The sequence below is a fragment of the Carlito syrichta genome, unplaced genomic scaffold (assembly GCF_000164805.1).
Source record: "Carlito syrichta isolate Samal-C Ts95f unplaced genomic scaffold, Tarsius_syrichta-2.0.1 Scaffold308235, whole genome shotgun sequence".
NCBI lineage: Eukaryota > Metazoa > Chordata > Mammalia > Primates > Tarsiidae > Carlito > Carlito syrichta.
Window position 1 is genome coordinate 1765752 of NW_007252331.1, and position 19384 is coordinate 1785135.

Consider the following 19384-nt stretch of genomic DNA (forward strand, 5'->3'; position numbering starts at 1 on the left):
ATGGGGACAATAATAGCTCCCATCTCAAAAGGTTCTCAAAGGATGAAAATAATTTGTATTTGCATCTGTACAGCACTCAGAATAGTCCCTAGCACCTAGCAAAAACAATGCAAGTATGGTAGATTATATTATTAAAATCTCCTTGAAGACAGACACAATGTCTCGTTCATCTTTATTCTCCCTCAATGCCTAGTGCTCCGTAGGCACTGAATAAATGTTTAAATATTTACTGAACTGACAGCTATTACACTAGTCCAAACAAAAGGATTAAAGCCCAAACTAAGTTGGCAGCAATAAAGATAGAGAAAAGGATGATGGATATGAGACATGCTTAGGGGAAAAAAAATCAACAGAATGTGGTGCATGATTAGAATGAGATGGGTCACAAAGAAGATAAAATTCAGGGTGATAGCTAACTTTTTCACCTATATGGGAAATATAAGGAAAGCAAGGAAGAAAAAGGAGAGTTCAATTTTCAACAACAAAATGGTTCATTCACTGCTTAAAGAACTTGAAAGCACCACACTTTAAATAACTTGAACTCTGATCAGTCATGACAGAAACCTGGTAATCAACATTGAAAAAACTTAAGCTCCATGAAGACAAGGACTTTTCTGTTAGTGTGCTGCTTTATTTCCAGAGCCTACAACAGTGCCTGGCACATGGTAGGCACTCACTACATACTTGTCAAATGAATAAAAAAATGACTTAGGTAAATTTGAGCCTTTCTTGTCAAGCAAATAAAAAAGAATTAAATAAGCATCTACTGAATCCAGCATTATTTTAAATTCCTAGGAAATACAGAATATGATACTTCTTTTGTATCTCCCCTTCCCACATGAATAAATTACCAAGTTTAACATATTTGTAACTTACAAAATACAGTTCATTCTCAAGAATCAGCATAAGCCTCGGCTGGGCATGGTGGCTCATGCCTATAATCCCAGGACTTTGAGAGGCAGAAGCGAGATGATTCCCTGAGCCCAGGGGTTCGAGACCAGCCTGGGTAACTTGGCAAGACCTTGTCTCTACAATAAATGAAAAAATTAGCTGGGCGTGGTGGCACATGCCTATAGCTCCAGTTTCTTGGAAGGCTGAGGAGGGAGGAAAGCCTTAGCCCAGCAGGCCGAGGCTGCGGTGGCTGTGAGTGTGACACTACACTCCACCCTGGGCGACAGAGTGAGACTCCAACTCAAAAATAAATGAAAAGAACCAGCGTAAGTCACGCATATACATATATATGTATACGTGTATATATGTATACATTACATATGTGTGTGCACACGTTGTGTAGACCTATGTGTATGTGTGTAAACACATATGTATCTATGCTTATGCACATATGCATGTGTACACATGTGAGAGTGTGTGTGTGTGTGTGTGTGTGTGTGTGTGTGTGTGCGCACGCTATATATCCCTAAAATATAGGCTGGACTTGGATTCTGTACCAACACATCTGATATAAGATGAAGGATCACAGGAAACCAATAAAAATATGGGGTTAGACTCTAGAAAAGCCGACAGAGGCAGAGCCAATATAAAGCCAACTTTCTCTGAAGACTCCTTATTTTTCCGATTCCTAAACAGAAATGTTACCCTTCTCGGAACTCTGAACAACATGTTGTCCCTTCTGTTAAAGCATTTATTGCATTGAACCCTTACCACTAGTAAATGCACCCAACTCCCCTAGCAGACTATAAACTACATAAGGACAGGGAGGTGAAAGGATTCCCTGAGCTCAGGGAATGTGTCGTCTGTGTAGCCCACCTGCCTTGCACGACACCAGGGACATAAACATAAGAATGTGGGGTAAGTGAAGGAATTTTTATTCGAAAAAATAGACTGGGCAAAGTGGCTTATGCCTATAATCCCAGCACTTTGGGAGACCAAGGTGAGGCGACTGCTTGAGGCCAGGAGTTTGAGACCAGTCTGGGAAGCACAGTGAGACCTCCCATCTCTACAAGAAATCAAAAAATTAGCTGGGTATGGTAGAGGGAAGATTGCCTGAGCCCAAGCAGTCATGGCTGTGGTGAGGCATGACTGTGCCACTGCGCTCCACTCTGGGTGACAGGGTGAGACTCTGACTCAAAAAGAAAAAGCCAATAGATAACTCTGTAGGTGTCTTGTACAGGGACAACATGAAACAGATATTTAAAGATTAGCCTCTGATTTTACTGTAGTTTTGAGTCTTACAGAAACTAAAACTGGATAAATAAAATGTAACTTCATCTACAAAGTCTTAAAAAAAACTTGATTAAGACTTAAAAACACGATTGAGTCTCAAATGCCATTATAAGCTTTTTATCTAAACATTCAGATTTTTCAAAACTCTGTTTTGTGGGTTCATTATTACCAATCTTTTGATATAAACAATCAAAAGTAAGAATCATACAACCTACAAAATCAAAAAAACAGAGTCCTACTCAAATTCAGCTAGTTCCTTTTTTACTGTAATTCAAGAAACAACAAGAAAATTAAGAATGCATATTAAGGAAGATCCGTGTACCATAGGAACATAAGAAGTCGTCTAAAGGCACATAGAAGAAATATGCATTCTAAAGCCACAAACATTCTATTCACTTGAAGTAAGTCCTTCAAAACTCTGGTATGAAATTGCTTCATATCATGTACTGTACAAAGTACACTAATAACAGCCCGATAAAAGAAAAAAGATTGTAAAATAAATGAACCATACCACCTGACCACATATTGTGTCATAGTCTTCCAGTTAAAAAAATAAATTTCAGAAGTAATCCATTTGCTTTTATAAAACATATTTTAGATGATCTTCAAAGTAAAATTAAAACCATACTTTCTAAACAGAAAAAGCTTCCAGCTAAAAAATCCTGAGGTGTATTTAAAATCTAAAAGGAACATACAACAAGACTTTTTGGGTACTTAATAAAGAGCAATATGCTCTGTCTGTAAAATAGATGAAATCAGCTAGAAAGGTTGCATGCATTTGTAGCCAACAGTGACAATAATTAAGCTAAAGGAATACATGTTTTTCTTGTCATCTTTATTCAAGTATTTCACAGCAGTTATATTACAAATTACAGTAAATGTTCAAATTCCAGAATTCAAAAATTAAATAATTTACTTCAAACTAATGTAAAATGAAGTCAAATGCAAAACATCAATTTAACACAATTCTAAATTAAACTACAAACCCAAAATAGACCATAGTTGATGAAGTCTACTTAATCTACAAAGTAGACATACATGACAGAAACCAAATAGGACTCCCAAAGTCTAAGTAACCAGATGTACAAAATACAAAAGATGCAGGTACAAGCCGAAATTCAAGCTTACAATATGATTACAAATAATAATTATAATAACAATTGCATTCAGCTACGGGACCTGACACTGAAGGTAACTACTGAATAGCACCATAGCTGAACCAACTTAATCAAAAAGGGAAGATAAGAAATTACCACCCCACTCCCTAAAAATAAAATCCAGTAAACCTACAAATACATTGGCTTATGAGAAAAATCAAGTCATGAAAGGACGTTAAAAAAAAAAATCACAGGTGAGATTCTAGCTCAAAAACACAATTAACTCCACAGCCATCAGTTTCAACCCTAGTGTGGTTCCATCATCTTCAAAAAGCTCCCAGGATCCCCACAGCTGAGCATGAACTAGTGCTGGGGTGTGCTGTGATACATATTTTACCGATCTGAGAGCAAGGTTTTACACAGGAGCTTATGCTCACAACAGGAAATAAGAACAGAGGTCAATTTGTACATACTTTTGCCAATGCTATACAGCAAAAATTAAGAACTTACAGAAAGGTAAATAAAATTGAGTTCACTTAGATAATTTCACAAACTGCTTTAAACTATAGAACCACCAGATATCTGCAAAATAAGCAAAACTGATATAGTATGCTTCTTTTTTGAGGGAAAGGGGCCCAGAGGAGTTGGTACAATTTCCAGCTCATTTGTTTTTCCCCTCGGCAGTAGATTTGCTTTCTCTTTAAGACCCAAACTGTTCAAAGTGGCAGTTCCTATACTGAGGTTGCCTCTGATTTCTCCATCTACATTAAAGTTTAAAAAACAAAAAACTTGATCTTTTGGAAGCATTTTAATGCTAAAAATAAATCCGTTTCCCTTGTCAAACTCACTGATGGCTAAAATCTTAATTAACTTGTACAAATTTAGTAACCTACTAAGAACATGTGCGTTTTTTTTTTCCTTTCACAAGTGCTGCTGTTACTTGAACAGAATGCTTCTGAATTAGAGTAACTGGAATAAATATTTTTAAAAAAAAATAGTGCAGCAAGAACCTGAGACTTGCAAAAAACCCTTTTACCAGAAACTTGCTACAAAAAATCTGCTACATCTTATTTCATCAAATCTTTAAATTCTGTAACAATTTCCATCAAAATACAAAATGCTAATGTATTAGACAGTAAAATAGTTTGAACTGGTATGATGGTAATAAATACTAAAGAAAGCATGAAAATCCTCCCAATAATCAAATTAGAGGTTTCAAATAACCTCCCCTTTAAAATGGTTCATCGTTAATCGCACTTGCCCACCTTAAAAATACAGTGTGTCTACATGGGTAGCATCTTGCATTATATGACTAACTGAATATTATGAAAACTTCATAGACTAGGTATAAAGAAAACAAGTGGCATTAAAAAATAATAAGCTAGAACTAGAAGGCGTTAGATGTAAATGTAAATGCAAAGAAGCACTTTGGATTACTGCAGTAGCCTGCGGCCAAAGTATGCCTTCTGCACACTACAAACAGCCAGAGACAAGGAGACAAGTACCTTAGCTTCAGCATGAAACGGTGGCAAAGTGATTACAGAACTCTGTAAACACTGTTGGTAACTAAAATACAAAAAGCTGAGGTAGCGCAGAATCTCTGCAGTAGTCCAAGACCATTTGCCCTAATTAAAACCCAAACTACATGTGTTGCATATATTGGAAAGACACACCTGCAGCTAACGGCTATAATGAATGAAGATACCAATCCAACCTGTCGGCAAAATTTTCTACCTTTTTGTTTAAAAATCATTTGAGAAAAAATGTCACTGCACTCTTTTGCCTCTTTGCAACTGCCTAGACTGTGTCTCCAAATTTGTAGAAAGTTTTTGAAAACTAGTAATCCATAATTAATTTCAGATAAGTACAGTTCATAGAAATCACTCAACAAGATCCAAAATGGGTTCCAATCAAAATGAAGAGTTGTGAAGGTAAGCTTATGGGAAGGGATTTAAACATTAATACTGTTATTCAAGGACCATACCAGAGATTACTTGCAATTAAGTACACAGGAAATGAATTTTATGGAACTCTAACAAATTCCTCTCTTTTCTGTCCATTTGGCAAGTCCTGGCTTTAAAACAAAACAATAACAATTTACTATGCCTGAAAATCATTTTTCTCCGGGAACTCAAACATGAATAACTATTAAATTGCCACTGACAGAAGAAAGAATGGCCACTATTTATTTTCTGGTCATCATTGTCAGCAATACTAAAAAATGTGTGTGGGTGCTTTGTTTTGTTTTGTTTGTGTCCTGTGTATTATTTGTTGTTGCTGTTTTATTACATGTTTCCTAAACTGAAACAGACTTTACAGGAAAACTTACCATTTTAGTATACTATGTGGCATACTGAATGTCTTGATTGAGCTTTGAGAACAAGACAGGCATTTAATACCAAAACACTCATCTCTTAATGACACAGAGCATCAAAACTTATTTTCAAGGTTGTGACCAAAGGAAGCATTCTAACTTATTTGCTACAAACAAGCCCATCCATTTAGCCTTATCTTTCTCAAATGAATAAAAAGGCACATTAAAGGCAGTTCTAAAGAGCCTAATCTAATTTCATCCATTTTCTTCAGCTTCCCACCAGAATATACCATAGTCAACTTGAAAACAGGTTTCAGTCCATTACCCAGATTGGGGGGGAGAAGGGAGAAGAATATAAGGGGTAAAAAGGAGGGGAAAAAAAAAAAAGAACAGGCTGCCCACTGTTTAAACAATTCAACACAGTCAGAACTGCCCCATCCAGTTTCCTCCTGTTTGCTGGTCTGCTCCCTAAGAGAGGAATCTCCAAAAGAGAGTGCACAAGTAGAGGAGCAGAAGCGAGAGCAGTTTCTGTAGCACCAAAATCTCCAAGCTGTGGGGTTGTATTTTTTATTTGTGGAAAATACAACATGTTTCTGAAGTTCTGTTTGGTTCTTGTAGGCTGGTTGGTTTCAGGTACCTGAGACAATAGCACCAAATTCAACAGAGAGAAAGAATGAGTGAGAGAGCACTGTATACCAAGGCTCTGCACGTAATTGGTGCAATTTGAAATTGAATGGCTCAGAAGACTGCTCTATCAGGAGCAGATTGGAGAGGATAAACCACTCATCTTGAAAAAGTTCATAGGAATGTCTCAAACATATGAACTGTTCTTTCCATCTCCTATAAAAGGAAAAAAAACGCATGTTATCTATTAAGAGAAAGACAAAGATATTCCTCATTTTGGAAGAATTCACTTTACATTAAATTTCTGAAAAAAGAAGTTGAGATACATGTTAAGGTTTGAATATTTTCCTGATTACAATACCATGGCTCTCTATAAGACTATCTGCCCTAGACACTTCCAAGGGTACCCTATTCTATACTTAGGATGATGATGATGATGATGATGATGATGATGATGATGATGATGATGATAACAGTAACTCTCAATGAGTAACACTATGCCAGTAAATATAAGTATTAGGTATGAGTAGTATGAATATGAGTAAAAAGATGAATAAGATGATAGTAACACTCAACAAGAAGCTTATTATGCCAGATACTATACTAAGAAATTTATATATGTAATATATAAGTATATATATATGTAAATATATTTTATATGACTATATGTAATTGCTATATCTATATATAATTTAATTTCCATAACAATGTTGAAGGTGGAGGATAGGTATTATTATAAGCCCCGCTTTACAAATAAAGCAACTGAGGCACAGCTAATAAATGGCTTGAATACAGGCAGCCTCACTCCAGAGACTGAACCCTTTCTTACTCATTATATTCTACTATTCTCCCAAAGCAAAATGAATGCATTCAGTGAAGTGAAGCTTATGCCAAGAAGTAGAATGCATCCTGTTCCATTTCTATTTACTCCAACCGAAGCTGAAAAGAGAAAAGCCAGAAAAGTGGCTGCCATCATCACCACCAGGAGAGCCACTCACTGCTGATTCTGTTATCAATCCCCTTCCTTCCTAAACTAGGCCCCTAGATTACTAGGATTCCAAGTTCCATTCTGAGAGATGTTTCATTGCTGAAAAGAATTTAATCCACTCAAGCTAATGAAATCAAAACCAAGTGAACAATGAAGTTCTAGAATTTAAAAATGTAAAGAACTCTACTCCAACACATTTAATTCAGGTAAGCAAATATCAAATACATCTAAAACATCTGGTATTCTATTCTCCCTTTATACAGTTCCAAGGAAATTCTATTCTAGGACTACTAGGCTGTACTAACATATCATCTGATAAATAAGTTCTTCTACATGATCAATCAAAATCACTCCTTGCTAAATGTTTCATCACACATATTGCTGAGTAGGAAAAAAAAATCAAGTTATAAAACAAAACACACAATATGACCCCAATTTTAAAATAATATATTCACACTTATACACATTATGTACATCTTAGACATTTTAAAAAGTTGAAAAATATTCCAAAAGATCAACAGTGACTAGTTGCCTTTAGATGGTAAGATGAGTGATATTTTATTTTCTCATTGTGCTTGCCTGCAATTTCTATATATTATACATCTTAGTACAGCTTTGTAAAAGTGTAACTTGTAAAAATGTAATTACAAAATAATTGTTAAATGCTCTCTTGCTTTGAGTCAAGATCCCATATTATATATTACACACAGAAAATAACTACATTATCTACATATAGATCTTTTAATATACTAGAAATGTTCCTTGAGAACAGGAACTTTTTGTCATACTCATTTTCTGCATTCCAAGCACCTACCTAGCACAGTATCTAGCACCATTGGTACTCAATAAACATTTAATAGATAGACCACCAGATAAACAAACAGGCATATGAACAAAAAGAGTCAAAGTTATTTAGTCATTTAGTGGGTAGATGAGGGATTGATTGCATTAATTCAGATAACCTCAAAAAGCAGAAGTGTGACTTCATGTGTAAATTATATGAACAGAGATATAAGCTCATATCTATAAGGGAAGAATTTCCCTATGGTCCAGACTTGTCTAGAAAGGGAAAGTTTCATCTTGAAAACTAAGCAAAATAACAAGCACTCCTTCATGTGGCTAAGTTAAATTCTGTGTGTTTTAGCAAAGAACCCCAGATTACTTCTTTCCTGAGACAAAATGGTACAGAAAGGCTTTATTCAATAAACTCTGAATGATTCTTTTAATCTTAAATCTTCAGTTACTTGGTGAGACATAGATCTTCACCAATAACAGTATTTTTTTCTCTTTCCTTTAGAACAAGTACAAAGCATTTATTAATTTATTCTACAGATATACTAGTACTTACCTCTACAAGCTGTGATTTGTCATAATCTTTACGATGACGGTAGATGCACTGACTAAGAAGAGAATATAATCTCTCGAGCTGATCAACTGCCAGATTGTTGCTTTTATCTACCAACAAGTCAAGCAATTTCTGAGAAAAATTAGAAGAAAACAGAATAAAATGTAGCTTAACTGGTAAAACTAAAAGTTATATATTCAAATGGCTAGACAACAGGTACCACAAATAAATGATGAAACAGTAAACACATGATGTTAAAAAGTTCTAGGACTTAGTTTAGTACCAAGACTATTCCCATATCTTTCAACCCCACAAAACACACATAACTTTTTTTACTAGAACCTCTGAGACACATATATTCCTAGGTTAAATAATCACTAAGTTAAAGCAGGATATTTCCAGTAGCTTTATTAAACTGCTTACAAACATATTCAAATCTCCTTCATTCACTTCAAACTGACTGGGAGTAACTAAACTTACCTTCAACCTTTCACGATCAACTATAAGAGGTGGCACAGGCTCAGATGGCTCTTCTGGAACCAGTTCCAGGCTTGTGGTTTTTGCCTGCTCTAAAATTAATTTACGATATTTCTTTACTTTAGAAGCACCTACAATTGAGAAAAAAATATACTGCAGCACATAAAAGTTAACAAAAATCAGTCTTAAGTAATCATAAATTCTTTTACCTACCGCAAATCCTGTCTGGAATGAGAAAGGGTATATTCTTTAAGTGATAAAAATATTTTTTATAGCAACCCAATGTAGCAGAAAAATGATTTTTGTGTGTGCTGGTAAGAATAGGTAATTCAAATTAAAGAGATCTAAACCACAACTAAAAAAGTCAAGTCATACTAGAATGTCACCTGATAGACATATCCACTAAAAGGACGATAAAAGCAATTCTCACCTCTAAGCACTGACTTACAAACAGCCTTCATTCTTGTTAGGAAAGCTATCATTTTAAAATTTGGAGTTTTCAGAACTGGAAGAAGGGAAGCAACCCAGAAAAGCAGGTACTAACACAAAGTGGGGGCAACCTGTTTGCACATTTGACTTCCAACCTAAAATATTTTCCTTACCACTACCTGATATTTCTTATTTTTCTGTTATACTGTACTACCTAAAAATCTTCTAGAGCTTGACCTGAGTTTCAACATTTTTTTCTAAAAAATATAAATCCATTAAAAATATAATAAGACTTGGTGTTCTTTCTTACCTTAGAGTAAATTGGTATAATCTAACTACTTTCCTCCTAATATTTTGCTGAGACCACTCACACTGAAAAAACAGAAATTTTGATGCAGGTAAGCATAAGTTCACAGACCAAGGCACTCTGAGGAGTAGAGAGGGTAGGTACACCATGCAGTCCTATGCCCCTCCAAAGCAGATGGACAGAGGGGAAAGGAACACAAAGACAAACTTGGACTGTCAAAATTTCATGTAGGACCTGGCGCATGCCAGGGACACTGAGGAGAACATATTCATTGGAGAACATCCCTGCATTGAGGACACTCTGTCCTGCATTCGTCCTCTTACTCCTAAGTCTTTAAACTCTTCCTTCTTCTCCTCAATGTCTGCTTTATATCTCAAGAGTAAAAAAACCAAAGTGTTGCCTTCAAAAACATAAATCATGACATATCAGAGACATTTTATGTTTCAGGTAGCCTTTAAAGTGAAAGTCTTCAACCTGGATGGAATCAGAATCTATAATACTCAGTGATTTATCACAGAAACAAAGATCTGAGTACCACAAGTACTCACTCATAAGTGGATCTTGAACATTTATCATAATACCATAAAAAAGAGATTGGAGGCTGGGCATGGTGGCTCAGCCTATAATCCCAGCACTTTGGGAGGCCGAGGCGAGAGGACTGCCTCAGCCCAGGGTTTCGAGATCAGCCTGGGCAACCTGGTGAGACCTTGTCTCTACAACAAATCACAAAAACTAGCCGGGTGTGCGTGAGCATGCCACTGCACTCCAGCCTGGGTGACAAGAGTGAGACTCCAACTCTTTAAAAAAAGAAAAAAAAGGACTCCTCTACCCCCAACCATTCTGCCAGAAATACCAGATTTCTCCCCCTTTTCCTACTCTATCCCAATCATTACTTAACCCTAGCTTTAACTTAGTATTAAAGTTCTATCTGGAAGCCCAGAATAAATACTACTCTTAAAACTACTTCCTAAGTTTCCGAATAGTTGAACACATGAGGGTCTCTGGAGGGTGATGCACCCAGGGAAGGCATGGAAGCTCCATGAACCTTCCCCCATACCTGGCCTTATGCATCTTTTCAAGTGTATCCTTTGCAATATCCCTTATAATAAACTGGCAAACATTACTGACCAGAAGCCAAGGACAGCTGTCTTCCTCTGATACCCCATAGTGATGCCCACAGGAACTTCCTCCCTTTAGGGTTCAACCCACCAAGAGGTATGAAAGAATGTGCATCACTTAGCAGCCCAGACATCCAGGATTTGACTGAAAGATTTTATGCACAGAAACTCATGGATGCCGGGCTCAGTGGCTCAGCCTGTAATCCCGCGCCCTGGGAGGCTGAGGTGAGTGGATTGCCTGAGCCCGTGGGTTCGAGACCCGCCTGGGCAACTTGGTGAGACCTCGTCTCTACAATAAATCAAAAAATTAGCCGGGCGTGGAAGCACGCGCCTGTAGTTCCAGCTACTTGGAAGGCTGAGGCAGAAGGATCGCCGGAGCCCAGCAGGTCGAGGCTGCGGTGGCGGGGAGCAGCCACTGCACTCTAGTCTAGGTGACAGAGTGAGACTCCATCTCAAAAAAAAAGAAACTCATGGACCCTGGAAGAGCAATGATCTACCTTTAGACGCACTTATCTTAGTAATATCAACTTGTCTGATTTTTCTGTGCACAAATACACTGACATAAATTAAGAAAAAACTACTTTCTATTATTAAATATCAAAGAATTAAAAAATGCTCAGCAGGTAGCATTTCAGAACAGCAAATCTCTCTACATCCATTAAAAAGATTATTAGACTTTGAATAATATGTTCCTAGTTCCTAACCCTACTAGAGGGCTTAAAAAACTGGCCACAACAACAAAATTTTTTCCCACAAAGGCCACATCTCAGGCTAAAGTTGTATACTCCACACAATTTAGAAAACATGACACAACTTCAAGGTAGCATAAGAAGAGTACCTATCCAGGAAGGGAATTTCTATAGAGCAGGATAGATATCAGCTCAGTAATCTAATCTAGGCTGAAGAATAATGATATAAGGGCAAGCTAGAAGCCTTAACTCTCCTTTCCTGCTTTTTTCTTAAAAGAATCGTGTAACCATAGGAAGACAGAAGGTGGCAGAGCTTTGACTTTCCGAGAACACTGTCAAGGTAAACTTGACAACGAACACTCGGTTTCTTTCCTGCACTACTGGACTTACAAAGCAAAGAGCTTCTTAGACTGAATAGCCCTAGGATTCAACTAACAATGAATGACTTCCAGTTACAATGAGAGGCAATTAAAATGTAGGATTTATTTAATCCCTGCACACCATTCTGAAGTTCCATTTCCTAGATGAAAAAACAGGTTTGGAGAGTACAAGCAACTAGTTCAAAGTCACATAATTACAATGAACATGGGGGGTAAGTTAATCTAGGTTTATGTGACTCTTTTTGATATACCATACTGCAATAATATCCGAGTCTTCTCTGCTCACCCCCAGCCCATTCCAATCATTCTTTTGGAATTCCATCTTACTAACACCAGTGGGTTTATTCAGCTTTTAATCCTAAAACCCTAAGGATGGGTGATCATCAGGCGGGAGGCAGAGAATAAGCAGCCAAAAAAGCAACACATTCGGGACCATAAACCCACTGCAACTTAAAGCAAAATTTACTATGTGTGTGTACTTTTCTAGGGAAAGGGATGAAAACTATAATAGAGAAGGATAATTATTTATCAACTACTGCTACTGGGAATCAGATAAAATATGCACTGAATTAACTCTGGAGTTTAACCCTTCAGAAGATTTTTAAAAATATTAGCTCTACCTTCTTTATCCAGTTCTGCATCTTTAACCTCCATGTCAGGGCCAGGCTCTAACTTCTCACTATTGCTGCATTCCAGTGCCTCTGGTTTCTCAGGATCATCTCCATGATTTTCATTTGAAGTTTCTGGTTTTTCTTTGGACTGGTCCTCCAGAACAATCTTTTTTTCAGAACTACATTTATCTCCACTATCACAGAAGGAAACTACTTCAGCTTTGCCATTCTGACACTCTAGAACTGGTATTCCTTCAAAACTGTCAGTGGACGCCTCACCATTTAGACAGTTTCCTTTAAGGAAAGGCTCTTTCCTAGATATCTGTTCTGGATTTAGAGAACTGTTGCTGTTGATGAGCAGAGATTCATTTGAACTTTCCTCCTCGGTAGATGCAAAGGTCTCTTTTGTGCCTGCTCCATTGTTCAGCCTCTGCCCCTGGTCCATGTCCATGATGTCACATGATGATTCATCATTCGTCATAGATAAGTCTCCAGTCTCTTCTCCATTTTCCTCATGGCAGTCGGTGCTTACCTCAAACTCTCCATTCTCTAGCAATTTCCTGTCCTCCGTATGGTTCTCATAGTCTGTAAATTTGGTGTCATCTTCATCTTTTTTTAAATTATTGACTTTCCTTTTCTTAATAATTCCTTTACCCCATTGTGATCGCCGCCTTGATTTCCTCCGAACCCGAACTGTTTTACAAGGAAGAAAAAAATATGTAGAGCTTGGAATGCAATACCTGTCTTACTATTAAATAGGACTCAAAAGAAAATAAAAACACATGGGTATAGCATGCAAAAAAAAAAAATTACTGAGCTCTTGACATCCATTGCTGACTAGTCTTCACAACCTACAAGTTGAAGTCAGAGATGAACTCTGCAGAATAAAATTTTTTTTAAATTTACTTCCTTATGAATTTACTCAGCATTAATCTTTTTTACTACCCTAGATCCTACTTTACAGCTGCGCCTAATTTCCAGCATCCAAGAGCCAAGCAAATAATATGTACACACAGGGAATGACCACATTACTAGGCTGCCAGAAAGTTTGAGGTCATAGTCCTGGATTTCCACAGGAAAGTAAATGCTTTATCAGCAAAAGCGAGCTCCTAAATCATAAAAAGAAATAAAGACATAACTCAGGCTGGCCATGGTGGCTCAAGCCTGTAATCTGGGAGGCCGAGGCGAGAGGATTGCTTGGGTCCAGGAGTTTGAGACCAGACTGGGCAACATAGCAAGACCTTATCTCTACAAAAAAATAAAACATTAGCCAGGCAAGGTAGTGCATGTTTGCAGACCCAACTATTCAGGACACTGAAGCAGAAGGATTGCCTGAGCCTAGAAAGTTGAGGCTGTGGTGAGCAGTGATCATGCCACTGTACTCCAGCCTAGGCAACAGAGCCAGACCTCAACTCAAAAAAAAACCAACAAAAAACCTGGGATCGGTGGCTCAGCCTGTAATCCTGCACCTTTGGGAAGTTGAGGTGTGTAGATTGCCTGAGCCTGCAGGTTCGAGACCCGCCTGGGCAACTTGGCAAGACCTCATCTCTACAATAAATCAAAATAAGCCGGGCGTGGTAGCATGCGCCTATAGTTCCAGCTACTTGGAAGGCTGAGGCGGAAGGATTGCTGGAGCCCAGCAGGTCGAGGCTGCGGTGGCCACCCGGCCACTGCACTCCAGTCTGGGTGACAGAGTGAGACTCCAACTCAAAAAAAAAAAAAAAAAAAAAAAGGTCATGATCTAATTATGGACATCCTCAGAAAGAAATCTCTGTTGTTTCTTCTTCCAGAAAAAGGACTCACCCACAGAAAGTATGACCATGGATAGAAGTCCTATGAAGGTTATATGGGTTATATAACCCAAGTTTGGTTACCCAACTGTTAATCTCTTTAGCACAAACAGAGCACCTTGCTCGCAACATCAATTTCTTGCAAAATTATTTGAGACTATGTAGAAAAATCAAGTTCTCTGCTATCAAGGCAACAATAACAACATTAACAAAACACTGAAAATATATACTTGGTCAGTTATGTGAAAAGGGAGACTTACAAAAGTTGTAGGAACTATATTCTTAAATGCTAGCAACTATCATGAGCTTTGAGTAGACAGCAGAGACTTCCAGATGATAATGGACCCAGGAATTTTAAATTCCCATATATGTATCAAATTGAAGTAACTGGTTAGGCAAGTCTACCCTATTGTCCTTTAAATAAACCAAAAGCTAACTTTTATTTTGCAGCTTGAGACACCTGTATAATACAGTGGACTGTTCCTTAGAACACATATATTAAACTTATTAAAGCAAAACCATTAAGCTGGAGCCCATCACTTCTGGTATCTAACCCCAAACGCTACATACTAGTTGGTTGAAAATAAGTCATCAAAGAATAAAAATAATCTATTTTCTATGGCTATAAAAGTAGTAAGTCAAGTTTGGCTTAATTTTTCAAAAAAAAAGACTACATACATGTTTAATATGTCAGAACAGAAAAGGTTCCTAGGCAAAGATATTTTTAAAAGATGACACAACATAGATGGGATCACTAAGTGTAGACTGTTTAATCCATAGTTTAAAAATTGCTTTGTAGGAGCAGTGTGAAGGAGAAGAGGCAAGAATGACCCCTGGACCAATCAAAGCCCACACACCACTCCATCCCCATATCCAATGCCTTAGTTCCACGCAGTCACCCCCATGCCCAAGAGAAAGGCTGAAGGGGATGCTAGAGGATGCAAGTGAAGCCAAGGTGAAGGAGGAACCCCAGAGAAGATCTGCAAGGTTGTATGCGAAACATGCTCTTCCAAAGCCAGAGCCCAAGCCTAAGAAGGCACCAGGTAAGAAGGGAGAGAAGGTACCCAAAAGGAAAAAGGAAAAAGGTAAGGAGGGGAATAACCCTGCAGAAAATGCAGATGCCAAAACAGACCAGGCACAGAAAGCTGAAGGGGCTGGAGATGCCAAGTGAAATGTGTGCATTTTTTATAACTGTGTACTGTATAACTGGTGACTGTATAGTTTGAAATACTATTTTTTATCAAGTTTTATAAAAATGCAGAATTTTTTTTTTTTAAGCTATGTTAGCACACAGAACACTTCATTGTTTTTTGGGAAAGGGGCATATGTCACTAATAGAATGTCTCCAAAGCTGGATTGATGTGGGGAAAACACCTTTCCCTCTGGTTTTAAGATACTTCCTCTTGGCTTCCAGGAGGAGGGATTCCCTGATGTTGATACATATAACCACCTTGGTACAAACGCCTTATGGTGTGGAAAAACAAATTCATTTTTTATGTCCTCTTCTCCCTTTCTGCCTTCAGTATAGACTTAACTCCCTTAAACCCAGACATCTATTGGGACCTGACCCCTAATAATTGGTTACCAGTATGTCAGTAACGTCACTGAGATGGTACCCCTCATAAGAGCAGCAGTTCTATTTATAGATTGTGGATCTTCAGACAAATTCTGCCTTTTTCATTTCATTTCCTGAAAGTCAGGGTCAGCTCATGAAAAGTTGTCAAACAACATGCTAAATGTGAAATGTCAACCCTCACTCTATACTACCCCTGTTCAGAGCATCAAATGAAGGCTTCATTGGGTTTTTATAGTGGCTTTCTGATTTTGGTAGTCCATTAAAGAAGGGAGTCTGAAAGTTGTTGTAAAATGTTAATGACTGTCTGCCCATGTCCTGCCTAAAATATCATAATTGTTTATGAAAAGTATCTTTAAAAGGTTGGATACAGTTTGACTTGGGGGAAAAAAAATAAAAAATAAAAATTGCATTGTAAAAACAGAAAGGAATATGGTCTTTTATGACAACCCTTGTTTCTCATATTCACTGCTTACTATGAACTTGAGTCTATCAACAGTATATGGTATGTTTACATATGTCTTTCATTCTTTCATTTTTAATCCCTATTGAGTCTCTGTAAAGACAACAACCTACTCACAAAAAGTGGATAAATTTAGTTAGAAATATTACTTTCTTTCTTATCTAAGAATGTATTTTCTAAAGGCTTCTGAAATCACCTCTTAAATTCAAGTTATTTAGTCATTTGGCTTGAAATATATTTTTCCTTCAAAACTGTAATATTGTTAGAATTATCTCTTCATTTTTTCCTCTATTAAGTCCTATTTTTAGAATTACAGTCATAGTATACTTATCATAGAGAAGAAAATTTCTGAATTAGTCAACTGTTAAATGCTGGTACACAGGCTCAGATGACAGGCATTTGTAAACATTCGATTAACTATATGAAAAAGTAATTCAGTCCACATTAAAAATGGGAAAAAAAATTCAGCTTGCTCTGACTCAGAAAGAGTTGTTAGGTTTTTAACTACCTGACAAGTCACTCCTGATACCGCAACTTCTCTTATTCTCCAACCATATAACCAGAAGTACAAGAGATTCCCCATTCTTTCCTAACCCGTGCAACTCCACAGCAAAATGAGATTGAACTCTGCTCAATCCAGAGCCAATTCAATTACTTCACATGTAATACACTAAGCAAAGGCTAGAAGCCCCACTGGAGCAAGTTTGCTTAATGCTTTCATCCTGGTTAATATTATAATAGAACATGTTCTTTTTCTCGGGAGGTAGACTGGAGGTATTTTTCCTCTCTATATATAATTATTTCTAATGGCCAGTATAATTTTGGCAAAATAAGAGAAACTGGTCATATAAATCCATAAGAATAGGGGTTTCTGTTTTACTCGCTGCTCTATCTTCACAGTACCTGGCATGTGGTCAGAGCATATACAAAGAGGACCCCCCCCCAAAAAAGAATTATTTTTTGGAAGGAGTGCCTCTGGTAATATAGGCTTCCCCAACTCGGTAAGTGTTCTAGGAACCCATCAGCATCAGTGTACCGGCCACACTAGTACAGAGAGGCTGCACTCAGCTGCAGTGGGCTATTTTATTTTATTTTTGAGATTCTTTCAATGTATTTGCCCATTTCATGATGGATGATTTAGGAGCACACCTGCCCACACCTTTGCTGACAGTTCAGCAGCTTTTGACCAAAACCAACATGACCCCCATGCCCACCCTTCCTATTAAAAGGATCTCGCCCCAATTAACTTTTCTTTGTTTCCCTGGATGAAAAAACGTCCTCAAAGGGAAACATTTTGCCAGTGTGGAAGAAGTGAAACAAAAAACAGCAGAAGCACTAAAAGGCATCAAGAACAATGAGTTTTTAAGAAACTGTTTTGATCAGTAGAAAAAGTGTCTCGATAGGTATATTGCATCAAATGGAGAGTACTTTGAAGGTGATTGAAGTTTAAACACATAAGAATAAATATACAGCTTTTTCTAAATAAATTCCAGGTTTTTTGGGTCCTCCCTCAAATATATATTTGAGGACCTAATGCTTAATATACCACTTCCTTCACTGAGATGTAAAGTGTGAAAAGCCCAATTAGGGGCACAATATGTAAAGTGAATTTTTACAGCATTACAGAGTTTGTTTCCAAAACTAAGACCTTGGGAAAGCAGTTCTCCCTTAGGGAAATTTAGACTTACGATTTAAGAAAGTTAAAACAGAAAAAAAAAATGGGTCACATATGCCATCTACTGGTAAGAGAAAACAAAACTCATACTCATAGATTCAAAGAATATTTTTAATATTTAAAGGCACTTAAAACTTCTTAAGTGAATATTCACTGTATTTTCATTAGCAAATATTTGTAGCAGATGCAGAGAATGTAAAGGATTTCAGGTTTAAATGAAGAGTGCTATATTACACTATTCAAATCATGATCTGAAGTACAACTAGGCCAAATAACTTTAATTGGTTCATGGCAACTAAATGCACCATTAAGTTGCTGCTCAAAGCTGGGCTCGGTGGCTCAGCCTGTAATCCCGCACCTTTGGGAGGCTGAGGTGAGTGGATTGCCTGAGCCCGCAAGTTTGAGACCCGCCTGGGCAACTTGACGAGACCTCATCTCTACAATAAATCAAAAATTAGCCAGGCATGGTAGCGCGTGCCTGTAGTTCCAGCTACTTGGAAGGCTGAGGCGGAAGGATCGCCGGAGCCCAGCAGGTCAAGGCTGCAGTGGCCAGGAGCAGCACTGTACTCCAGTCTGGGCCACAGAGTGAGACTCCAACTCAAAAAAAAAAAAAGTTGTTGCTCAAACTTTCTCACACATAATGCCACTTACCAAAAGAGGACAAGTTAAGAATAAGTGAGTATGGTTCTTCACTTCAATTCGATGCTATTGGTGAAATAATACATTATGGCCAGCTTTACTAATAGAGTAATACAGATTGAGTACCCAAAATCTGAAACTTTTTGAGGACTGACATGACACTCAAAGAAAATGCTCATTGGAGCATTTCAGATTTCAAATTTTTGAATTAGGGATGCTCAACCAGTAAGTATAGCACAAATATTCCAAAATCCAAAACACTTCTGAGTCTCAAGCATTTTGGATAAGGGATACTCAACTTTTATTATCACCTTTATACCAGAAGAACTGCATGAATCTTTCAAGGCAAGGTGTCTTTCATGAAACGTAAAGACTATCTTAGGAAGATGGTGTGTTTATGAACACTTGTCAGTTAGAAACTTTATCAATCAACATGAATGAGTAAAAATGAAAAAAAACTAAAACACTGAATTATCCTTTTAAATATATCTTACAAACTAGACAAAAAAGAAGGCTATGGCTATACAGACTTTTCAAACTAAACACAAAATATTTTCTCAGAAAAATCAACTTCCTGCTGCCACATCAGCCATACCCACATGCCAGAGTGTCCATCTCTCACTCTAAACACAGCATCCTGCACAGCAGAGAGCAGGCAATGGGGGTGAGGATGGGGTGGAT

General features: G+C 37.5%; 1 protein-coding gene across 1 annotated transcript in view; it reads right to left on the reverse strand.

Moving 5' to 3' along the window:
* Positions 1-3002: 3002 nt before the first annotated feature.
* LOC103267753 (ATPase family AAA domain-containing protein 2B) overlaps positions 3003-19384 on the reverse strand; it is a 94072-nt gene continuing 77690 nt past the window's right edge. Inside the window, exons 12-15 of the mRNA XM_008065333.1 lie at positions 12573-13256; positions 9033-9160; positions 8556-8684; positions 3003-6435 (exon numbers count right to left, since the gene is read on the reverse strand). Of these exons, the coding sequence (XP_008063524.1) occupies positions 6394-6435; positions 8556-8684; positions 9033-9160; positions 12573-13256 (983 nt within the window). The 3' untranslated portion in view covers positions 3003-6393. The remainder of the gene's footprint in view (positions 6436-8555; positions 8685-9032; positions 9161-12572; positions 13257-19384) is intronic.